The 26,428-nt window shown below is 38.6% G+C and overlaps 1 protein-coding gene and 1 pseudogene across 5 annotated transcripts; both read left to right on the top strand.

The window, feature by feature from the left end:
• The first annotated feature begins 11,465 nt into the window (after positions 1–11,465).
• On the top strand, positions 11,466–19,848 carry LOC127762107 (uridine kinase-like protein 3). Of its 5 annotated transcripts, none has more exons than XM_052286474.1 (16): positions 11,466–11,681; positions 12,098–12,276; positions 12,407–12,498; positions 13,461–13,530; positions 13,624–13,739; positions 15,246–15,342; positions 16,332–16,411; positions 16,547–16,741; positions 16,891–16,974; positions 17,053–17,113; positions 17,776–17,836; positions 18,256–18,349; positions 18,421–18,493; positions 18,811–18,893; positions 19,362–19,552; positions 19,656–19,848. In XM_052286474.1, exons 2-16 carry the CDS (start codon positions 12,114–12,116, stop codon positions 19,663–19,665), a joined length of 1,470 nt encoding a protein of 489 aa, XP_052142434.1. In that variant the 5' UTR covers positions 11,466–11,681; positions 12,098–12,113; the 3' UTR covers positions 19,666–19,848. The 5 variants fall into 5 exon arrangements, with proteins under 5 accessions (XP_052142434.1, XP_052142431.1, XP_052142430.1 ...); XM_052286471.1 differs by having other exon boundaries at positions 11,467–11,701; positions 12,095–12,276; XM_052286470.1 differs by having other exon boundaries at positions 11,467–11,701.
• Positions 19,849–19,982: 134 nt separating this feature from the next.
• Positions 19,983–26,369, top strand: LOC127762106 (disease resistance protein RGA5-like; annotated as a pseudogene).
• Positions 26,370–26,428: the final 59 nt, after the last annotated feature.

Consider the following 26,428-nt stretch of genomic DNA (forward strand, 5'->3'; position numbering starts at 1 on the left):
CGCCGTGTCGCCCGCTGCCACGTCCTCTCCCGCCTCGTCCCGGCGGCCTCCTCCCTAGCCGTCGGCTGACTTGCCCAGAGAACAGGAGAAGAGAAGAGAAGAGTGAGAGAGAGAGGAGGAAGGGAGAGAGATGATGTGGCTCCCTGACATGTGGGGCACACGTGGATCCCAAGCTGGCTCAGCCGCCACGTAGGACAAAACGGGGGTCAAAACCATTGAAGGATCTATTGTGACCGGTTTTGATTAGTTAAGAGACACCGGATATCTGATTTTACGGTTAGGGGACGATTTTGTAACTTGATGACAACTTGAGGGGCCTTCGGTGTACTTTTCCCTAGAAAGAAAGTGGGCTACTGGGCTTCCAGTTCCAGCTCGGTTGGCCGGTCACCTCCAATGGGCCCAAATCCCTAAAATCATTGCTTTTATTTTGTCCACAACCATCAACTACTACACAAATTGCCATGTGCGTATTGTACAGTTCATCATCTCTCTCAGAAGAAAACGACAAGGTGAGACATATAATTGACTCTATGTTAGGTAACCAGCCTATCTCATGTTCATCTAGGTGACGGTTTGACACATACATGACAGTTAGTGCTTATTTAGTTTCTAACTTTCTTTAAACTTTTAACTTTTCCATCATATCAAAATTTTTCTACACGTATAAACTTTTAATTTTTTTCTTCAAACTTTTAATTTTAGTCAAACTTCCAGTTTTCGCTTGGGTATGCATGCTCGCTTTTTGATAGAAAATTGCAGCAGCTAGTTACAACATTTGGTTTGTCTTCCCATTCAACATAGGATGGCAGTTCTTAGTTCCCTTTATACTTCCAAAAATTTTGTCGCGACAAATGTGTGGACACATACATAAAGTATTAAATGTGGAGAAAAAAACCAATTGCACAGTTTGCATGTAAATTACGAGACGAGTCTTTTGAACATAATTACGCCATGATTTGACTATGTGATACTATAGTAAACATTTGCTAATAATGAATTAATTATGCTTAATAAATTCGTTTCACAGTTTACAGGCGGAATATGTAATTTGTTTTGTTATTAGTTCCCGTTTAATACTTCATATGTGTATCCGTATATTTAAAAAAAAAATTGGCACACGAACTATAACCACCGCCGATATCGCTTTCGAACCATTGCGTGCGTCCGAATCGTTCTTATGAATCACTGCCGCGACGGATATGGATGGGATATATCCATCGCTGTCGATTTCGATTTCGATTTCGCCGTGCTCTCATCTCTATCCATTAATTTCCAGCTATGGCACATGTTAATCTTTTGTCTAGAATTTCCAGCTAGCTTTTAGTTACTGTAGGATCGAGATAGGACAAAAGGTTGCGCCGGTTTTATAGGTAGCTCGATCAAATTTGACAAAAGGATGCTGCCGCCGGTGACATGCCAAAATGAGCATTGGTATTATCTAGTATCCCAAGTACGCACTTGGTTCTATCAATTGAAAAGGTTACATTGGCCCACTGCGGAATGGTGGAGAGAGAGCTAAAGGGATTTATCGGTTGGACAAAGCCAAAATTTAAATTTTCAAACTTAGTTTTGGAGTTAATTTTAAGATATTTTAACATAGTTTTTATATTGACTTTTAAGTCATTAAAAACACATGTACAAAAGTTTTACCTATAAATTAATTTTTATTTCCTGATAAGTTGTTTTGACTTATTAGGACATGTGGATAACCGATGAGGCTGATCAAAGCATGTCGCACTCTTAACACATGGGCTCGTGGTCCTCGTGTCGCTTTCGGATGTAAATGTTATCATGTAACTCGCATATCTTTATTATGGCGCTTTTCTAATTTTAAGATGGTTGGTATTATCAAATTGATAGGAATAAGAAATAAAAACAAGTAGGACCAGATGTGCCATGCCTATGGTTACAATGAATTTGGTGTTGGCTTCATTCTCCCATAGAACAAAAAGATTGTATCTTTTCGAATATTTCAATAATTTTAGCTAACGCGATTGACTTAACATGTCATTCAGCTTAGCAAGTGAATAAAACACTACCTTTAGGGAGCAAATATATTGTAGAAACATCAACTTAGATGAAAACTTGTGTAAATCCCGATCAAAAAGTCATTTAAATTAAATAATAATCCTCACATGCAGATAACATGACACTACAGAAGAAATGATTTTTGCTCGGTCGGCCGATTTTCACAATAGTCCCGGTTCTAAAAAAGAACCAGCACTAAAGAGGTTTTTTAGTCCCGGTTTATTGCTCCAACGGGAATAAGTGATTTTTAGTCCCGGTTGGTGTTATCAATCGGGACTAAAGCTCCCTAACTTTATCGTCTGTTCACTTTGATGCCATTTTCAACCTTACCAAATTTTGGTAAAATCGTCAAAAAAAGTGGCTACATTTAGTTTGCTACCAAATTTTGGTAACTATATAAGAAATCCTGTCAAAATTTTGGTAACTATGCCAAAATTTTGGCAACGCCAATTTGGTAAGTTTTTTTTTTTTTGCAACAAAGTGAACAGGCTCTATATATCCCTTCTTCCTCCTCCAGTCCGAGCCATTGCTGCAAAATGGAGCTTTCATGGAGGGAGGTGTTGCCGAAATTTTTAGTGAAATTTTTTGTTGATAATACACAAATCAGAGGAATCGGAAATGTTAGCAACTACATTCTCTAATGCTGCATGTTTAGCATATTAGATTTATGGCTTTGTTTGTATTCAATATTTCTCAACAAGGTACATGGTGGGAAATGATGGGAGAGAAAATTTGCTGAGGAAAAATTAGGTAAAAATAATTTGGATAAATATGTGCAATTACCCGATTTAGTTTATGCAATATTAAAATAACAAATTTTAGTCTTTAGGACAAGTTTTTTCTTAAAAAAATAACTTTATATCTTACAAGCGCTTACAGAAGTAGAGTTTGGATAACACTTCTACATGGTTGTATTTAACATTATCTTATCTACTTGTGGGATCTTTTTATGAATTTAAATGACTTTATATTTGTTTGGAGTTTTACACGACTTTTCATTTAAGTTGGAATTTCTAATATATTTACAGATATAATCACTTTTAGGTGCATTACATTTTGGTTTTCACCCACACAACAGTTGTGCATGTGCCACGTGGGAAAATTATCATAGTTCATTCAAGAGTACTAATAAAATACTGCATATTATTAGTTTCGCCGACAGTGTATCATGCATGCATCCAGGAGATCGATCGATCCATGTATATTTATTATGATATCATGTCCACATCCAGGAGTACATACTACTATATATAAGTGCGTTTATTTCGTTTTCTTGCATCGTTTTGTTTCATCCATATACTATGTACTAACCGTCACTATCGAGCTAGCGTATGAGAGAGTTTCTGGGACGGCTAATATAGCTTTAATCCGTGTCTGCATCATGACTATAGCGTGTCATGGGCAGTAGGAAGATGATCACGATGGCTAAGCTGACGTTAAATATGCTTGGGATTCCTTCTCTCCGACAATCATGCACAACTACTACTCCAGCTGGACAGTACTCCATCCGACAATATATATATATCTGATATCTCAGTTTTGTCGACGACAGTGGAATCTTGATCTGCCCCAATTCCTTGGCATAGTTAGTGTTTTGTGGATTAATTGCGGCTAAATCTCCAAGCTCAGTCAAACTTAAATATGGAAACTTAATTTTAAATTGTTCTATGTGTTTTGTTTCATACTCACTCCATTCTAAAATATGAGAATCCAGAATCGAATAAAACATTTTATAGTATTATAATTGTGGATATGAGGTTCTTATATATTGGGACGAAGGTAGTAGTTTTCTTTCAGTTTACCCTGCATGCTTTTCAACCGCTAAGGGTAAACGTATAAAAGTTATGTCCTATTTTTTTTCCTCTTCCGTGTCATTGCCAGAAAAAAATATTAGCTAATTAGATCCTAAAAAATTTTACAGGAAGTCGTTAAAATATCAAAATATACATATAACACTTCAAAGAAACCCTAGGAGTTAAGTTCAATAAATCCACTAAAAATAGAGCCCTGATTTAAGCTTGTATTATAGGGTCCAACTTATAAATATCTCGTATGTGGTAGTGGTGTATATTGGTGTGCCTTCTACGAAATAAAGAGATAAAAGGGAAGTAAGCCGATCAGCGAATTGCTCTGCAGCTTAAAGGACACCAATCCTACAGAGGATCTATGTGAATGTTGATCCAACGGCCCTAGTTTTGCTGATTTGGGAAAATAGTTGTTTTCGCGGGCACCAGAAATAGAGAAATGGTGATGACGCGGTGTTGACCATTGGCATATGAATGGAGCACGAGAAGCTTCTTGGTAGTGATCGGCAAACGTAGAGATTGTCGGCGATGAGTAAGACGATGTGGCAGGAAGCGGAGGCTAGGCAGCGCAACTAGGACGTCCGCCGCAGAGCTTGCTTCGAGCAGCCTCGTAGGTGATGACAAGGAAAACCCTAACCCTAGCCATTTCCATGACTTCATTTGATTTTTTTTTCTTTTTTATAACGATCATCCGAGCCTTATACGGCTAATGGGCCTTCCTGGACCACGTGCTTAGAGGGCCTGGCTCCTCATTAGTTCGTGTCTAGGTTCTAACCTAGACTCGTGGCCAGCACGGCATGACACAACCTGTTTCATTAGCCATACCATTTGTCAACCCGTGCCATGTTGAACTGGGCTACCTGTTTGGCCACCTATACCACCCACACAACCTTTCATTTAATAGTTGCATCCAGTATTTTTTATACATCGTTATTTACTTTACAAGATATAATCTCTTATATCATACTTGCTCCGTTTCACAATATAAGTCATTCTAGCATTTCATACATTTATATTGATGTTAATAAATCTAAATAGATATATATGTCTAGATTCATTTACTTCAATATGAATGTGGGAAATGCTAGAATGACTTACATTGTGAAACGGTTGAAGTAGTATTTTTTAAAAATAATATCTTATATTATGAGATAGAGCGAGTACGTGACAAGAGTAATCCCGATGATACAATAATAATTTAGAATTATACTTTTTTTCAGTGGATAGTGAAAGTGTGGGACGTGTAGTAAATACATTCTCCTCCATAAAAGAATCCAGCTTTTCTCTTTTTTTTCTTCTTTACGGAGGGAGTACACGAACGAACGATTCAGAAATCGACAGCGCCTGTGCCATCCATCCATCCTTCCTTGTCTGGGCTTGTGTGTGCAGGCAGCCAGACAGTCATACTACTTCCGCCTCAAAAAAAGACAAACCTTGAATTTTCGTGTCCAACTTTGACTGTACGTCTTACAAGAAATTATTTTATAATTCGTATTTTCATTGTTGTTAGATAATAAAACATGATTAATATTTTATGCATGACTTGTCGTTTTAATTTTTTTTTCATAATTTTCTTAAATAAGACGACGGTCAAATATTGGACACGGAAATTAGGGTTTGTCTTTTTTTTTTTTTTTTTTTTTTTTACGGAGAGAGGTACCGGCACGGAGAATGAGGCGATCGAGTGGCACTAGCCTACCTACTCCTTGTGTGTCGTCGTGGTGCGGCGCTAGCTGCTGCATGCCACCCGCCAGCGTACGAACGGCTCCGCATGCATCATCGATCATCCATCAAAGCCGGGGCCGTCCGTCCACGGCGAGAGGAGAGAGAGAGAGGACCCGCGCGCCGCTCCTCGTCTTTCTCCCCAGCGGCGGACACGATGATTGCACATGATCGATCGGATGGCTGCAGTATTTTCCCTAATTTTATACGTACGCCACTACTTGCTAATAAGCATCTGACCAAAAGAAAATGAAAAAGAAACCAATAGTGGTCGTGCCCATACAAAGAATTGTCTTCACTTTCTGGCAGAGTAGCGGGCACAGCAAGACCAAGTGGGCGCGATCGACGAACAAAGGCTCAAGGGGTAGATTTTATTCTCTCGTTAGGCAGCAGCGACGGAAATCGACCAGCGACAATGCTAGTTAGCGGCTTAGCGCCCCCACAAGCGCCGCCGCGCACAGACGACGTCCAAAACTCCAACTCCATCGGTCGCTGGCAATCTGATCGGAACTGCCTTTGCTCGATGGATGAAGCCAAAAACAAGAGCATTTTACTACTCCCTCCGTATCAGGTATCAGGTTATAAGACGTTTTGACTTTGATCAAATTTAAACTGTTCTAAGTTAATTAAGCTTGTAGAAAAAAATAGTAACAATTTCAACGTAAGATAAATTTATTATAAAAATATATAAACTAATTTAGTATTATAAATATTACTATATTTGTCTATAAACTTAGTTAAATTTAAAACAGTTTGATTTTGACTAAAGTCAAAATGTTTTATAACCTGCAACGGAGGGAGTACTACTTTGTCTTCAATCTGTTCCTACAGTTTCAGTTCCAGTTCAGGCACCGTCACTTTCTTGACACATGACATACTTATGTACATGTGCATGATGCATCGCACGAAAACTAGAACTAGGACGGACGTATTCCAGTTGTAGAGATACTTTCGCAAGTGGCTGCCTACCCAACGAGGCAACGAACGAACGAACGTCTCCGCTCTCGCCGTCATCGAGAATATTACCACTAGTTTACGATTCCCCCTCAACCAATAGATCGGATCGATGAAGAATCGGAGACAGTTCGGCGATGACCGACAGCTTTTATGCATGTTGGCCTCCCGTCCCATCCACGTGGGTCGCTCGCTGCCTTCGTCGGCGCGGTGCACCCGATCAAGCTGCCCTGTACCATACAGGCCGGAACTAACCGATACGCTGGCTTTGTTTCATTGTGGAATTTGGGACCAGATCCATCGTATTCCCCCCCCCCCCCCCCACCCCCAAAATACTAAGCTTATCTTATCATTTACTCATCTCATACAGTTATTTCTCTTCTTATCTATTTTTATGCACTTATTAATTCCCTATTTGTTTTAACTCCGATATAATAATTACTCAAAAATAAATTTATTTTGAGATAAATGGGTGGGGCCAAAAATAAACTTATTCTTAGAATAGAAGTAGTACCCCATCACAGGAATTATTAACTATTTACCACTCTTACAAGTGGTGATAAATAATTTGTCAGTAGACCCACATGTCATAGACACATAAGAGCTTATGTGTCATAGACAACAAGTGGCAGATTCTTAATTGTCACATATTAAAAGTAGCAAAAAGTTAAATGTCCCACAATCAAAAGTCATGTATTGATCATCTGTTGTAAGAGCAATATTAATAATATTAATAGTGTAGTTAGCAGCGGGCTACAATTATTTATATTATTTTACACCTGATTCTAAAGCTAACTAGTCATTTCATTTTTAAAATATAGCAATCTAAAACTGGATGACACATATCGTAGTGCAAAAATATGGACATAGCCTTATTCCATATTAGGTTGATATTTTGTGATGGAGGGATTCGTAGTACTAAGACGTGTTTTATCCCATACTAGCTTATCCCATACTAGGTTACTATATCTTAGGGCCTAGGACCGAGAGAGAGTAGTACAATAAGGGTTTGTTTGGTTGGGTGAATGAGACTGGATGGAAGATGGTCGCCCAATTTGTGTGGAGGGAGTAAAGAGAACGAATTAAAGCCCCTAAGAAAAACAGAAAACAAATGCCGAGGACGGCCTATACAACATTTGTAGTCATCTCCGGTAGGCGCGCTTTGTGCCTGCCATTGTCCATGTTTTCTCTTTGAACTTTGCAAAGAGCCGATGGCTAAGGTTTCCAGCAATTTTGACAAATTGACCCTTTCAAAAAATGACCACATCTCAGCGCTGAGATCCAAGGTCTTAAAATCAGTAAGTAAGGCCCTGTTTGGATTCCACACAAAAATTTTACACCATGTCACATCAAACATTTAAACACATGTATGAATTATTAAATATAGTCTAAAAAACTAATTACACAGATTGCGACTAATTTGTGAGACGAATCTTTTGAACCTAATCGCTCCATGATTTGATAATGTGGTACTACAATAAATATTTGCTAATGATAAATTAATTAGACTTAATAAATTTGTCTCGCGGTTTACTGACAAATTCTGTAATTTGTTTTTTATAATGCTCAAACACCCTAAATAATATCCGATATGACACGCAAATTCTGTAATTTGTTTTTTATAATGCTCAAACACCCTAAATAATATCCGATATGACACGCTAAATCTTTACCCCCGTACCAAAGGAGAGGCCAGGGTAAACCCTCTCCATCCTTCTCTCCCGTCACTTTTATTCAGAAAATACATCCACAGGCCACGGAATCCACTTCTTTGGTCCCCAGAAGTAAATATAAAACCTAAAAAAGGCTGCGCGTTTTGCGTGGGATTCAGGAATAAAAAATCTCTTCACCTCCGGTCCTCACCATCATGGCGCCCCCCGGCCAATGGCATGCTTTTCAAGCTTTTTCATGCTTGGAGTATTCTTCTCCTCTCCTTTTCACTGCGCATCATCCAGAAAGGGAGTATTTCTACAAGGGTGGAAAGGTCGGTAAAAGAAGATCCTTTGGTTTGGAGCAGCGTGAATTTTTAATGATCTTTTAAAATTTGGCCATGGTCATCTTGGTTAGATAAATAAATACTCCTGTTATCTGCACACGTGTAACGCACAAACAGCGTTTAGATATTTATGGGAGAATTTGAGTTTGACTTGCAATTGATGAGGTGATAAGAATGGTGAGGCTTCTTATCAAAAAGAGAGCACGTGCTTTCGAGATAATCAGTGCAATAATATACTCTATGGTACGTACAGCTTCTGCCCAGAACGTGCTGTATACACGCAGCGAATGAAATACTACTTTCATTTCAAAATATATCATCGCTCTACATTCGTCTTAAAATATAAATTATTTTACATATATAATTAAATAGATAAAAATTCTTTGTATTTTAAAACAAGTAATATGCCCCAGTAGAATAGTACTCCACAATATATACACAGAGATTAAGAAACTAGTTGAAGTTAAATGGTGAGTGGTTGTAGTTGCTTGAGATAAGAAAGTATGTGAGAAAAAATAAAAAGGAGCGGTTGTAATTGATTGAAATAAAAAAATGTATTTATATTTAAAAGCAAATTTAAGGGTTAAAGGTAGCTATGGATAGGAGTATGTTACACGAGTCTCGACTCTCGAGCACCTTCGTATTGGTTATGTCCTTGGAGCAATTGATCGATCAACATATATGTACAGCCGCATCACGGCGATTAGGAAGCTAATTATAAATTGGGGATTTACGTTGGTACTGTGCGATCGAGCTGCCGCGTACGTCCTCGTGGACGCCACGCATGAGCTGACTCAGCGTGCAGATCTCGTGGGCCCCTCTCCATTTCCTGGTTACTTGGGTTAGGGTTGATCACCAACAAACAAAATAAAAAAATAGTAATATCTTCGTCCCAAAATAAACCATTCAGCATAAAACATGACATATTCTATTAACTATGAATATAAATATATAACATGTTAGATTTATAGCACTAAAATATAATATCGGTTGGTATATCTAGATTTATAGAATTAGAACGTGCTATTGAATTAGAACGTTGAAATGGAGATTCATGATACTAAAATATGTTAGATTAATTTATGGTGAAGAGGGGGAGCACATCACCAAACATGAGATGAGATGATCTGTTGTTCCTGTGTGTGAGTGTGTCCTTCCTCCCGTGCTCCACCACGCAATATAGCGTCCGGTGGTTTGCTTTGATGTGATGAGATCACTTGCCTATCTTGTTAGGTTGTACTACTACTAGTACTGCTCGGTTCATCGGTGGAATTTGATGTCTATATCTCTATTTCGGTAGATTTTTTTTGGCAAGATTTACCTTCACACGTGACTCATTTAGTCCCTTGTTCATATCTTTTTTTTAATAATGTTTGGCTCATTATTGTTGGAAAATAATTGATTTGTGATTTTGAAGCAGTTAGGTGACACTAAAATTGTTACAACCTAAATAAACCCATACATAATAAAAAAAAACGCGGGATATGTGATGAAAAAGCTTTCGTATCCATTTTTATTATTAAAAGGGGTGGTGAGACTTGGGCCGGCTAGCCCACCGCCTTGTGATGCTAACCGAAATACGGTCAGGCATTTCTCAAACTCATATATAATGAATATCATTGTCGGTCTACGTGACGAGAGCAACACTTTTTATGGCCCTATATGGTGTGTGCGACGATGTGGATTTACCCGCCAGCGCATATATTGTTGAACTTTTAGATGCTTTCGAATTAAAACCATGAATATATTTAAGTTGGATTGGTTGTAACTTTTATAATTTGAAACCAATTAATATATAATAATTAAAGAGAAAATTTAAGAAATACCATGGATAAGTGCCCCAATCCAAGAAATATCGACAAACCCAACTTACTAGAAATACCATCGTACAAGTGTTTTTTCCAAGAAATATTATTACCGTTAGGATTCCGTTAGTAGCCCTCAGTTAAGTGCTATACCAAACCATTTTACCCCTACGAATTGTTGAAAGATGATTAAAACTCTCTTTTGGTCAATGTACAATAATTAAGCGTAAAGAGCAAACTACAAATTAGTGTATGCTAATGAAAAAAGTATGAGTTTTAGCCATGTTTTAACAATTCATATGGGTAAAGTGACCCTTTTATAGCATTTAACATAGAGATGTTAACAAAAATCTAACGGAAATGGTATTTTTAGGACAAAAACGCTTGTAAGATGATATTTCTAGGAAGTTGGGTTTGTTGATGTTATTTCTTTGATTGAGGCGTTTGTCAATAATAGTTTTTAGATTTTCTCGTAATTAAAAAACATCCTACGTGTATAGTACATAAGGTGCGAAAAGCATAAGAAAGTAATGGCTGCGACGCTGCGTTGATGTTTTTTGGACCCAAAATCGACCGGCTGCCTGAAATATGGTACTACAACCTAACTTCAGAGTTCGCTATGATTACGATAACTCATGAATCAGATTCAGAACCATTTCACCCCTACAAATTAAAACGACACGGGACTAGTTTAACTTGCAATTAATTCCAATCTTTCCAAAAATAAGTACTCCCTCCTTTCCTAAATATTTGACGCTATTAATTTTTTTAAACATGTTTGACCGTTCGTCTTATTAAAATCTCTTATGAAATGTGTAAAACTATATATATACATAAAAGTATATTTAACAATAAATCAAATAATAGAAAAATAATTAATAATTACTTAAATTTTTTGAATAAGACAAACGGTAAAAAGTCAACAACATCAAATATTTTGAGGTGGAGGGAGTATAATAATTAAGTAAACATTATTAGAAAATAGCACAACCTAAAAACATTCTTTAATCACAATTCTCCTTTTTACTAAAAAAAAAGAGCAAACATTCTTTTTATAAAATAAAAATAAAATAAAATAAAAGCATTCCACCGGGCAAAAAAGGCAGCAAAAAGGACGGAATTTCTTCCGCCTGGGTCTCCCGGCGCCGACCTCGGCTTCTTCCTCCACCTCTCCCCCCCCCACTCTCTCTCTCTCCTCTCTCTTCTCTCTCTCCTCCACCGACTCGCCAACCCCTCTCTCTCTCCCTCCTCTCCCATTTCGTCCCCCTCCCGCTCCCCTCCCCGTCCGTCCCCCGTATCTGCCGCCACCGGGGCTGGGCACGGTTCTGGTTGATCTCCCCCGGCCAACTTCTTGCGGCGGCGGCGATCTCCGTGCGTGGCTTCGCGCCCCGGTTGGTTGGACGATGCGTTCTTGAGTTTGCTGTACTTGTCAGACATGATTTAATTGCATTTGGTGGTGGTGGTGGTGATGTTGCTAATCAGTTTTTAATTTTTTTTGGTGTCCGCTGAAATCTTAAAGAATTTAGAGAATTTTACCTGCAGTTGGCAGAACATGATTTCTTTTCAAGCAAATTCATCATGTTAGGGGATTAAGATGGCGTTGTTGCCAAAATAGAGTCGCAGCATCTTCGGGAGTAAGAGGCGTGTAGAGTGAGGCCAGCGTCCTGATTTGGTTGTTTCACATTCTTTCTTAGGTTGCAAACGTTGTCTGCTTTATGTTTTCTATTTTGTAGCTGCTGTGATTTTACAAGGGTGCTATGTTTGATATGTCCTGGTGATTTTAGCAGGTTCTTGGAACAATATATGGGTTCAAGACCAGTTGATGAGGTTCTTGATGCTGCCGCGGCTGGGGTCCACTACTCCACGCTCCGTTTGGATGAGCTTAACATCAATGGCTCCATGACAGGGGAGGAACAACCAACGACCTCAGGGGTGGAGAATGGGCACCAGGAGCCATTTGTCATTGGTTAGTAGTACTTGCTCAGTGCTGTTTTTGTCTGTTTATTTTGCAAGTAATCAGTAAATATCGACTGTTGTACATAATGTAGCCCTTTTGCCTCCCGATGTTTCATTCCCTGATTTGGTTTGGATTACAGGTGTTGCCGGGGGTGCATCTTCAGGCAAAAGTACTGTATGCAAAATGATAATCGATCAGCTACGTGATCAGCGTGTAGTTGTTGTTACTCAGGTTTGTCCCTTTTGCCTTGTGGTATTTGTGTCATCCGAATTTCTTTTGAATACCATATGCCACTAATAGTATATTTCTTAGTTCAATATATGTGGTATTAAGGTGAAATACATCCATGGAACTGTCATTTTTTTAGTTACTTTGTTCCATATTTCACGCATCACAAATAAAATAACCTTGTATTTTCGTCGTTAATAGAACCTAGATATTGGTATGTTTGGATCCATTACATGGATCTAGGATACTATAGTTATATAGTACACATCATTTTATCCTCTAAATGGGATTATGTTTTCCCTGATTTCATGGTTTAGCATCATGCACACCAGATGATATTTCAAGTGTACAACCTTTACCTTTGCTAATACAGTTAAGGCACAGTGCCTAGTATCTGTTTTCTGAAATTGTTGCTCTGCCTTAGATATATTGTGTAACATCATACTTGATATATACTGTTTCTTTTTTGGTATTTTTAGTTTTTCAATCGCGAAACTCTTAATGTTATAAAAGTGATTTTTCTTGTCACTCTTTCAATGAACCATGATCATAATACTTATATTGCTAACTGCTTCACATAATTCATTTCTGCGGTAAGTGGTAGGCTTGCAGGCATGACTGTCTGATTGTGATCGAATAGTACCCCCTGCTTTCCATAGCAAGTTTCTAGTTGCTCCTACTTTATTTTTCTGTATTGGCACTGTTAACCTTATTATCTTGTTACTTTTGTGATCGTGCATCTGAAAATTTGCTCTATTTAAAGCCAGCATTATGTGTTTATTGTATACTATTTCCATTAATTACTTATACTGTGTCAAATATGACAAGATAACTTTTCTACGAACATGCTTGTTACAGATTGTACAAATTAGTATATCGTGCTGTATTGCTAGACACCAGAATGTGCCCCCTTTATGCTAAATATCATATTGCCGCCATATTTTGTTTACAATCTTTCTTTGCAGGAGTCTTTTTATTATGGGTTGTCTGATGAGGAATTGGTCCATGTTCATGATTATAACTTTGATCATCCGGGTATGATGCATATTCCTAAGAAGTTTGCCTAAGTATGCTGGTGACTAGAGCTGTGCACTGATTTTGGTGCTACTGCTGCTGTCCTAATTTCAGATGCATTTGATACGGAGTTACTACTCTCTTGTATGGAGAACTTGAAACATGGCAAGGCTGTGGACATTCCTAATTACAACTTCAAAACATATAAGAGTGTTGCAAGTGCAAGAAAGGTACTACTATTTTACAGTGCTATCATAATTTACTCACCTGGTAAACTGAAGGTTTCCTCGTCCTGAGTTTCTAATAAAGCCTTAAGATTCTAATCTATGCCTGCTGTATGAACTGAGTGATCTATAAGTTAGTAGGAACTCTCCTTAAAATAGCAGCTATATTTGTAGAAAGGGTTATTTAGATACATGCTACATAATTACTAATTTTTGGGATATGCCAGTACAAAGTTGTTGCTTTATTATATGACACTAGCGAGTAGGTAAAATTAGAGATATCTCATCTACTTCACCATCTCCCGTAGCTGCTGTGATTGTTGGAGTAGCACAGTCTCATCCTGGTGAGGCTTCACAGCTTGAATTCCCTCTTGGAATCTAAGCCACCACTACAGTGGTAGTATGACTGAACTCTCGACAACTATAAAAAAAGTATTCTATAAAAAAATGAGCATAAGAACAAGGATTGTCATAGCAGTAATCCTGAGCTAACCTTCATTGTTCATGAGTATCATACTATCATTTTGTCTTCGCTCAGATCTTGTGAGTTGTCCAAGAGAAATGTAGCTGAAAATTGTGTGCTGGTCTGCTGGATAGCTAGGGAGTCAGAACACAGAAGTTTCATTTCCCTTTTGTAGGTGCTTAAGCTTTGGTTAGGAACTCATATATGCCTATTAATACAATCTGCCACCAGAAGTTTTCCATTAAAAAGCGATGGTTTTGAAATGCCGAAAGATCCAATAATTTGATATTTACTCTGTCCCAAAATATAAGGGAAATGTGAAGACATGGGAGTGATTATAAGGGATTTTGCCCATCCAATAATTACATCGGCAAAATCCCTTATATTTTGGGATGGAGATAGTATATTCCAGTAAAATTCGTAGCTTATCTGCATGGTTTTTGTCGGGCTCTGTGAAGCATGTAACTATGTCACATAACATTACTGCATATATCTAACAACAAATACTCAAAAGAACTTATCCAAGGCGACAAGCCAATTGTACAGGCCATGGCTGGGTACACCATTATTGGTGAAAGTTCTAGTCACTGAAGTAGTACATCCCTTCAGCAAAGCAACCTTTCCTGTCGATGAGGCAGAAGTTGGGGATGGTAGATATGGCTGATGAGGGAGAAGTTGGGGACGGTAGATATGGAACGGACGAAGGGAGAGGACAAGGACATTGTGTCCAGTTTGTTTCATAATGGCATATGTCAGAATTTTCCTACTTAGCAGTGGCATATCGAAGTCCACCTTGTAGTGGTATATCTGAAATGTAGTAACTCTATGGTTGCACATATTTAAATAAACCTCGTTAAAATATATTGTACTTAGTTTTAATTGGCGCAGTTTCTAGTAAACACTAAGCACCTTATTGTTTCACAATTTCAAATAGTATTATTTTATCCATGAAAATTGGATCACTGATTACAGTTTATTCTTCTCTTTGTTTATCCATATCTGTTTTACTTTATGTTTCAGAGAAACCCTAATATTTTGACTTCTGTCAGGTCAATCCTTCAGATGTAATTATTTTGGAAGGAATTCTGGTTTTCCATGATTCACGTGTCCGGGATTTGATGAACATGAAGATCTTTGTTGACACAGGTATCAATATTTGCATGCCAAACTGTCTTATTATCTCTAGCTCTTGCCCATGACCAGTAATCATCAGTTGTACGTGTGGTCAGTATGATTATTTCCATATTTTATCCACATTTGTATTTATACATGTGCATAATGTAATTTTGTTGTCTCCTATTTGATTTGAATTGGAAGTACTCCATCCGTCCCATTTTAAGTGCAACCATGAGTTTCCGTGCCTAACTATGATCATTTGTCTTATTTAATTTTTTTTTGTAATTAGTATTTTTATAATTATTATTAGATGATAAAACATGAATAGTACTTTATGCGTGACTAATGTTTTTGATTTTTTTTAAAAAAATTCAAATAAGACGGACGATCAAAATTGAGCACAGAAAATCATGGCTGCATTTAAAATGGGACGGAGGGACCACTCTTACTGTCGTACACTTATTTCCTGGACAGTGAGTTACACTTGGTACTAGTAAAATCCAAGAAATTATCAAGCATATCACACACAATCTAGACACTATAACACTAAATAGCAACAGGAGTACCCAAGAGTGACCTTATGCACCATATAGGCATCTAATACCTGATTGTGGGGGCTACCCAGCACCTAGGGCTGACTTTTAGAACACTGATTTCATTGTTCATTTACTAGTTCTTTTGTATCAACTCACAATTTTTTAGTTATTTCCATATTTTGAAATACTGTTCATTTGTTTTTTAAATACGAAAAGAGTTATTTTTGAAGTCACAAATGTCGCCAAATGTATATTGCATAAACTGCTGTGAAGGAAACAACCAAGGCTAGCACTTCGCATGCCCCCTAGTTAAAGAACTTGAGAGACATCCTTCTAATCACTCTTGTGAATTTATCACTATCTTGAACTTACGTATGTTGATAGACAGGGCCTGTAAATTCACAAGAAAAATAGTTTGTAGCTATCCATTGAACCCTGTGAATGTGTTGTCCTTTATTGTATTTCATCCTATTGAATTTTCAGATGCTGATGTGCGATTAACAAGGAGGATTCGACGTGACACCATTGAGAAGGGTAGAGATATCAAAACTGTGCTAGATCAGGTTACATGGTCACATACCTTTTTACTCACTAGAGCTGTTTTTATTTAACATGTTTACAAATCTTAGTTGTTAGGTCAGATCTCCTTGATGATTCTTTTTTGAAATTAACCACTTAATTCTACTTATGTTTTACAGTACTCAAAGTTTGTTAAGCCTGCTTTTGAAGACTTCATCCTCCCAACCAAGAAGTATGCTGATATTATCATCCCACGAGGTGGCGATAATGATGTTGCAATTGACTTAATAGTTCAGCATATTCGTACTAAGCTTGGTCAACATGATCTCTGTAAAGTACACCCCAATTTGTATGTCATTCAGACTACTTATCAGGTACTTCATGTGACCATAAATGTGCTGCAGTTTTTTCTTATAAAACCGATTGTTTTTTGATAATCTCATAATATTGAATGTTAATGCAATTATTTCTGGATTTTTGTAGCGTATATAAATATTAGCATTTCAATTCTTCTTTCTTTCAGATACGAGGTATGCACACAATAATACGGGATGCTGCCACAACAACACATGATTTCATATTCTATGCTGATCGGTTGATTCGATTGGTCAGTATGAAAATGCAATTGACATGTTTTCTTTTGTATGAGTTCCCATGGTAGCTTGAATTTTGCTGTGGAATATAGGTTGTTGAGCATGGTCTTGGTCATCTTCCATTCAAGGAAAAGCAGGTCATAACTCCAACTGGTAGGTAGTATTGCACTGTGACCATTCGTTGTCTTCCTTGTACTGTTCTGGTGTTACAAATTATCTCTTCAAATGCAGAGAATCTTGCTCGCTGCTAGTTGTATTAAGATGCTGAATCTGGACCAGTACATGATTAAACATAATGTCCTGTATTAGTATTTTTCCATTGAATTCAAGCTATATATTTCATAGTAATTTATTCTCCTGTTTCTAATGATTATGATTAAACATAATGTGGCATGTCATTCTGCGTTAAGTTTGTATGGGTTGCAGTATCATGGTTCATATTTTTTCCTTTTGTTTTTGTTACTCATCATTTGATAATTGCGCATGGCAACAAGCATCTATTTGTGGGTTCATGTTTTCTAAAATCTTGGAACCATTCATTGTTTGATCTTCTCGCATAAAACTTCTCACATCGAGATTTTGTAACCATTCATTGTTTGCTCTTCCAAATTTTCCCAAACAAGGGTAATTGTCCTCATTTTCATTTTCATATTAGCTGAATACATACAAAACCAAGGTAAATCTTGAGGACTTCTATCCGAAGGGGTTATAGATTATTTACCTCCATAGTTCTGTTCTCTTGAGAATCATGGAGTTATATGCATTTGTTTTCTCCTGCAATTAATTTATATCTTTGCCCTTATTTATGCGTGCAGGATCGGTTTACACTGGGGTAGAGTTCTCCAAAAGATTGTGTGGTATCTCAGTGATTAGAAGGTAGTAACTTCTTGATATTTTGATCTTGCACTCACTTGAGACTCTAATTGAGATCACACTTGGAACTCAGTTGGAAAGTTTTTTATTTTGTACCATGCTACTATCATGTTTGTCAGCGATATCTTTATGTTTTCTCCTTTTCTTTGCTTGATAACTCGTGCAAAATGATAAAATGGAGCGATATGGCTATTTACAAATGCTGTACCAGAAAATATTGGAAACTTTAATTCAGTGTCCTTAGCCTGGCCTTTGGGCTACATTCCTATAAACCCTATCCTAGTCACTACTAAGCATGCTTTCTTGAGCAACTCATAATCTAGGATTCATTCCTTGTCAAGTATCTTGTTAGTAAAGCACATCATAAATTTTTGAATAGAAAGGCATAACTATGTTAATTATTTTCTGCAACTTCTCTCCAGTGGTGAGAGTATGGAGAATGCATTGCGGGCATGCTGCAAAGGTATAAAAATTGGGAAGATTCTTATTCACAGGGAAGGAGACAATGGCAAACAGGTTTGGTTTAATCTACTTTTGGCATTATTTGTTGGAGTTAGTCAAATTACTAAGCTCTTGATTCCTTGCAGCTAATCTATCACAATTTACCGAAAGATATTGCAAACAGGCATGTGCTGTTGTTGGATCCCATACTGGGAACAGGTATGTTGATGATTCTCACATATCCTTCCTGTTGTTACATGAATTTTGTTCTTGTGCTCACTGGAGCACTTCTGCCTCCACCTATCTCATGTAAAAGAGAGCAAACAAATGTGGGGATTCTGTACTTTTGCAACAAAATTAGTTTGGCAAATTGTCCCTTTTCAAACTATTTCACGTGTCATCTGTGATGTTCTCAATGTATCTCATGCATATAATGTACATTGTTTTGTCTATTGACTTGCTGAAATTTCGCGCACCTGCTCTACTGTTGGATATTCGTTTCATCTCATATAGTCTTATCTTCTTCATCATACCAGGAAATTCAGCTGTTCAAGCTATATCTCTACTCTTGAAAAAGGGTGTACAGGAAACAAATATTATTTTTCTGAATCTTATATCAGTAAGTCTACTGAAGTGCTGACTTTGGATTCATTATTTATTTATTTGCATGGATTGCATATGTGCTCTATTGAAGCTCATAATCTGATTGTTTTGGTACAATAATAGATATAATATTTTTTGTCTCCTTTTCCTCTTACAAGGTTGTCCTTTAGTGGAAGCTAAATCTTATTTACGCATTCTGCCTACTTCAATACTTCACTTGTACTGGTTTGGTGAACACAATTGCTAGCTAATAAGCATATCTACTGCATTTTTCAACTTTCTGTATCTGTTGTTCGGCAAATTGCTGAACAGTTAATGGAGGGCACAGTGGATAACTCTCTACAAGTTACTTCTCGAAGTGCAGTCTGGAACTTATGACCATTGCTGTACATGCTTGCTATGTTGGAACTTATCACGTTCGCTGTTATTGTGTGGCGGTTGATAACCATTGAGCTTACCACAAAAACTGTTGGAATTGTTCCAGGCTCCCCAAGGAGTGCATGTGGTCAGCAAGAGATTTCCAAGAGTGAAGATCGTGACATCAGAAATCGAGTTTGGTCTGAACGATGATTTCCGCGTCATCCCTGGGATGGGTGAGTTTGGGGATAGGTACTTTGGGACAGATGATTATCAGTCATCAACACCATTCTTTTGTGATGAGAAAAATCGTGTCAGGTGAGACATTGCTTGTTTTTTATTTTTTGTTCCCTACGAGAGTGTTCTATTGTCTGATGCGGATTCAAGCTTATCGGCATAACAATTGACACAACTCATGCAGGCTTTTGTGAGCATTTAAATAGACAAAGTCCTGGCGGCGGCGGCGGCGGCATCATCTCCATTTTTGAGAAACTTAAATTTTACATTTGGAAATTCAGATGCCCATATTGATGTATTCATTACCAGAAACTGTGTATCGGTTGAACATTACAGGCCGATCTTGCCTAATGACATAAACGGAGCAAATTCCTTTATGTTTTTTCTTATGTCTTCTCCAGCTTTTTAGTCAGGAAGATGCTGTGATCTCATTTCATTCCCTATCTCTCCCTGTGAATTGTGGGTGTGTTTAGTTCGCGAAAAGAAAATTTTTGGGTGTCACACCGGATGTTGGAAGGGGTTTTCGGACATGAATGAAAAAACTAATTTCATAACACGTCTGGAAACTACGAGACTTATTTATGAAGCCTAATTAATCCGTCATTATATTGCGGGTTACTGTAGTACTTATGGCTAATCATGGACTAATTAGATTCAAAAGGTTCGTCTCGAGCTATCCATGCAAATAGTGCAATTAGTTTCCTTTATCTATATTTAATGCTTCATGCATGTATCAAAAATTCGATGTGACGTTTTTGTCAAAATTTGAAATTTTGGGAACTAAACAAGGCATGTGATCCGCTGCTTCTCTTTCTCAAACAATTGGTTGTATGCTACCTTGAAGCACATTTTGCTTATTTAAGCAAATTCTGAGCATATACTTGAAGCTTATTCTGATACGGATGTACTCCTACCTTGGGAATGGTCGTTCTCACTTCCGTCATCAATTATTATTGATTGGCCATTAAAAAAAACAAAAAATAGTACTATGAGTGTATGACCATTTCTCCGTCCAATGCGTCGCCAGCGCGTGAGCCTTTCGGCCGGAGAATCTCTTCCACCTTTCACTCTCCTCCTGTCCTCCACCAAACCCCACTCCACACTTCCACAGTCCACACCCACACGGCGGCAGCAGCAGTGAGCGTCGTCGTTCCAGATCTGGAGCTCGCGTGCTCGAGATGGCTGGTGCGGCGGTGAGCGCTTCCTCCGGGGCGATGAACTCCGTCATCGCCAAGCTGGCTTCCTTGCTCACCGACGAGTACACCCATCTCAAGGGCGTCAAGAGCGGCATCCGCTGGCTCAGAGACGAGCTGGGCAGCATGAACGCCGTGCTGCAGAGGCTGGGAGACATGGACGACGACCAGATCGATGTGCAGACCAAGGAGTGGAGGAACAAGGTGCGTGAGCTATCCTACGACATCGAGGATTGCATCGACCGCTTCTTGCAAAACCACAGCAGTGGTGATGCCAATGCTAATCTCCTGCAAAAGGGCGTGCGCAAGATGAAGAAGCTGTGGGAGAACCATCAGATTGGAGATGAGATCAAACAACTCAAGGAACGTGTTATCGAAGAGAAAGAGAGGCATGAACGGTATAAGATCGCGGATCGGCTCATGGCTGCACCCCAACATGTGCGCTTGGATCCTCGAGTACCAGCCTTGTATGAGCAAGCCAAAAACCTTGTGGGCATTGATAAGCCTCGGGAACAGATAATTGGCTGGATAAAGAGCGAAGAGAAGCAACTGAAGGTGGTGTTCATCTTTGGAACGGGAGGGTTGGGCAAGACTACTCTAGCTATGGAGGTGTATCACAAGATTGATGAATCATTTGATTGTCGGGCTATGGTCTCTGTATCTCGGACTCCTGATATCAAGAAGCTTCTTAGAGACATACTCTTTCAGATTAACGAGCGCGAGTATGAAAAGTTAAACGACTGGGAGATGGAACAACTTATACCGAAGTTGAGGAAGAACTTAGAAGACAAGAGGTAATTATCCATACATGATTTATTGTTCAACAGCATCGATTAAAATATTACGAATTAATTTTGTAGAACATTTTGGTAGTATGGATCTTGTGACATTTTCCAAGCCATTGGAGTATATATTTGCATGATTTAACCAACTGCTAGTATATCATTTTTTTAGCAAAGTTAATGCAACTCTTAATCCTATAAACCTATATATTCATCCTTATTTAGTACTAATAGTATTTTTTTCTGCCCATTGGTTTAGCATCATCACCCCAAATCTTTTAGAAGATTGGATCTCGACCCTAAAGTTAGAATAGAAAGTTGTTCCTGCTAGTCATCCCAAAGCCGCTTCCCAATCCTACGGAATGATTAATTGATTTCCACCATTCTTCCATTCCTATATATAAGCCAATACATATAGTTTATCTTCACTTTGTGTAATTAATAATATTTTTCTATTCCGTCGTTTAGCCATATCACCCTAATTATTTTAGAACATTGGATCTCGATCCTAAGGTTGAAAGAGAAAGTTGTTACCGTCGGTCATCCCAAGGCCATTTCCCAATTGAACGATTAATTGATTTCCACCAATCTCTTGCATTCAACATACTACTACTAGTAACTTTGTACTAGGTTACTAGGTTGTGTCTAATACTCCACTAGATTACTATAATTTACAATGGATGGAGTACTTCTTTAGCTTCAAGTATAAAACATACTCCTTTATACACATTTATTCGGATTGAGTTATATAAGTTACACCTTTTCATTTTGATAGTTGGAAATAATAATTATATTTATTTAACTGGTAACGTGAATGACATTAGTAGAAAAAATACATGATTAACTTAGAACAATTGTGTTCATTAGTAGAACAATTGTGAACATGATTAACTTAGAACAATTCGCGAGCTGGTTGGAGCTTGTCAACAATGCTGGCGAGTCCCCCGCCCCCTCCCCCTATATCTGCGCCCTCTTTGACCTCGCGGCTTCAGACCTTCAGTGGCATTGTTGTTGCCTTGCTGCCCACCCATTCCGCTGCTCATCGCGGCTTCGGTGGAGCTGCTGTCGCCTTGCCGCCCACCCATTCCGCTGCTCATCGCGCCTCCTCACATGACCATCCCTCTAAAGCTGGCGAAACCCCCCCCCTCTTCCCTTCCCCCCACCCCGTCCCTCCCAATCTAGGATCCTATTTCATAGGTCTGCCGGATTTTGGGATCATATCAGATCAATTTTACTTGTGTGCATTGTTTTGGCCTAGGTTTCCACGAATTAGCCAAGTTGTTGTACCGGAATAAACAATTTGCAAGTTATTGTTGTACCTATTTGCACCCGCCATACAAGTTTGTGTACCATAAACGCCATTTACTCAAAAGTTTTTCCTGATTGGCCAGTGAGCTTGGACGGGGTTGGGTTGGGTTGACATTGACATAACCGAGATAATAGCTAGCGTAAGATCCATTGTCATCTTTAAGATCCATTGTCATCTTTACAGTTCAGTTAATCCCTCTCACAATAAAATTAAGGGAGATTTGAAAGAGATTTATTTCATATCTATTGTGATGTGAAATTATTTTCCTTCAATTCTCTCATGTGGGAATTAACCCAACATGACCTAAAGTGGAATGTGGTGTTTGATTGCCAACAGAGAAAGGCCACCATGCAGGGGTGGATCCACCCATTAGGCAGGGTGGGTCGACCGACTCAACTATGACTCGTGTCGCCCCACACTCTCAAGACCTCCTTATCCCCTTATAGTAGTCATGGGCCATCAAATTTAGGTATAACAAGGTATAAACGCCTGACAGATTGAGACAGATATACGAATGAACTATTAATACGATATGTGTTGTGCTCGATTGCTCTTATCGAGTGAGCATCTCCATTCTCCGCCCCATCTATATAAGCTATGTCCGTCACTGCCACCATGCATGTTGGCTGAGATATCATTCGAGTTGAGGGCATGCAAGGCCAACGTGTTAGGCACAACCTCGTAAAATCATGACGGTGGTGTGCCTGAGACTGCAACCTGCAGGGGCTTTTAACTATTTGCCACTTTTAGATTTGGCAAATAACTATTTGCCACTTTTAGATTTGGCAAATAACTATTTGCCACCCCTATCTCAATGACATGTGGGTCACATGTGTCTATGACATGTGGGTCCAGTGGCAAAAAGTTAATTGCCACATTTAAATGTGGCAAATGGTTAAATATCTCCACCAAGGGGTGGACTAGTGGCTGTGATGCGGAGCAAGATGAAGAAAATGGGGGAAACTCGAATTTTTTTTGTGTATCTTTCTCCTTTGTATTACTACTATTTTTATACACTCGCTAAAAAAGATGGCATATTGTAGAATTAGGGAAATACAATTTCCAAATATATGGAATATATACAAAAGTACTAAAAATAAATGTGTCAAAATGACATTAGCAGATTGGTCGTGAAAAATACTTTCATGCAGTTATTGCTTTTAATATTTTTATGAATATGCTATTAAAAATGATCAAACATGTGTATAAAAAGAATATGAGATTAATGTGTCCCAAATGACGAGTTAAAAAAATAGAGTAATAAAGAACGTATTTTGATATTCTTTTCTCACATTTGGCCTTCGCACTTTTCAGTCTAATAAACTTATTAACTTGTGCGTAGGGAAAATATGATATATTTTTGCATTGGAAATAATAATAATACAATACCAGAAGTTGCAATGCAGCAACCGTACTAATGCAACTCCCACAACATTTCCACGTAGGTACTTTTTCATCATTGATGATATCTGGAGCACAGATGCATGGAAACAATTGAAGTCAGCCTTGCCTACCAATGACAACAAGAGTAGAATAATTACTACAACACGCATAAGAGATGTGGCAAAGTCATGTTGTTGCGACTTTGTGGGGCATATGTACGAAGCCATGCCTCAAAGTGAAGAGAACTCCTGCAAATTATTTTTTAGAAGAGTCTTTTCTAGCGAAGATTGCCCCAAACATTTGACAGAAGCAGCTAGTGTAATTTTGAAGAAATGTGGTGGCTTGCCATTAGCCATTATCAGTATAGCTGGGTTATTGTCCAATAAGAATCCGACAGTGGAAGTGTGGACCAAAATAAAGAACTCTATCTCTTCTATGGTTGAGAAAGATTCTCCTGTTGACAAAATGAAGAGGATATTGTTTCTCAGTTATTTTGATCTTCCTCAATATCTGAAGACGTGCTTGTTATATTTTTAAGTGTCTTTCCAGAGGATTCTAATATTGATCCTAGACGTTTGATACGGCTTTGGGTAGCTGAAGGATTAATTCTTGGACAGAGCAGAGCATGTACGGAGCAGTCGGGAGAAAGCTACTTGCATGAGCTTATAAACAGAAGCATGATACAACCGTCAAAGATTGGGGCAGATGGTAGAGTGAAAATCTGCAGAATACACGATGTCATACTCGACTTTATTGTGTCACAAGCTGAGGAGGAGAATTTTGTTACCATACTGAATAATAGTGACCCCAGTGACTATACTTCAAATAAGTTTCTCAGGTTATCCCTGCAAAGTGGCTTTTCTGAAGGCTCGAAGATGCCTAAAGCATCAAAGGACCTATCCCATCTCCGATCATTGCATATGTTTAAGCATGAAAGTTTGCCAGTAGTCCCTTCAGAATTTGCAAAATGTCAAGTCCTGCGTGTGCTGGCTATAAAACTTCGTCTGGGGGACAACTATATTAAACATGTTGGACATTTTTGTGAACTTAAGTACTTGAGAATCAAAGGAGGTATCCACAAGCTCCCAGAACAGATTGGTAAGCTGCAGCATCTACAAACACTTGATCTGGCATATACTCGTATTGAAAAACTACCTGCAAGCATTGTCCAGCTACAGAAACTGGTGCACCTTCTCATCCCTTTTGGAGTGCCGCTGCCTGACGAAATAGGAAATCTGCAAGCTCTGGAGGTGTTGTCGGGTATTGATCTAGATAGAGCATCAGTAAAATCTATCTATGGGCTAGGTGAGCTGAGCAAACTGAGAGATGTTCGAATCTGGTGGTCAGATTCCAACGAAGATAACAGCAAGGAGGGCCACAGGACAGCATGCATCTCCTCTCTCTCCAAGCTTGTCAAGTGCAGCCTCCAATCATTGCGTCTTGCGCGGGGATTAAGCAACCCTGATGTCATAGCTTCATTGATGATTTCTTGTGGTTTCATTCCCCCTCTACGGAGACTTGTCTTTTACGATGAGTTCCCTACCATACCAAGCCAATTTGCATCGCTCGTCAACCTCACCCGCCTACGTGTAGAAGTTGGTGGAGTGGGAGGCCTTGAGATCCTTGCAAGTTTACCCATTCTGCAATCTCTTACCTTGGACACAAATTCTGACGTCTCCAACTTGAGGTGGGTCATCAGCGGCCAAGGCTTCCAGAATTTACGCAAGTTCAATTTTGAAATTCGGGATTCGGTAGTGGGGTTGATGTTTGAACCAGGAGCCATGCCAAAGCTCCAAAGGCTGAAACTCTGGTTGTATGCAAGGTGGCAGCTCGATGTCCATGGTGGTCCGGTTGTTGGGCTGCACCATCTTTCAGCCCTCAAGTCTATCGCTCTTGTATTCAACTGTAATGGTGCCGTTGCTGCCGAGGTGGAGTCGTCGGAGGATGACGCCAGGGCTGCAGCGGTTTCCCACCCCAACCGTCCCACTCTCGAGATTCAAAGGTACAATGAACGCCGTATGAAAACAAGACAGACGAATAGCAAACATAGACTAATAACAAAACAAATTACAGATTCCGCCTGTAAACTGCGAGACGAATTTATTAAGCCTAATTAATCTATCATTAGCAAATGTTTACTGTAGCATCACATTGTTAAATCATGACGTAATTAGGCTCAAAAGATTCGTCTCGCAATTTACATGTAAACTTCGCAATTGGTTTTTTTTCCACATTTAATGCCCTATGCATATGTCCAAATATTTTGATGTGACGTTTTTAGCCAAATTTT

The sequence above is a fragment of the Oryza glaberrima genome, chromosome 2, assembly GCF_000147395.1.
Source record: "Oryza glaberrima chromosome 2, OglaRS2, whole genome shotgun sequence".
Taxonomy (NCBI): domain Eukaryota; kingdom Viridiplantae; phylum Streptophyta; class Magnoliopsida; order Poales; family Poaceae; genus Oryza; species Oryza glaberrima.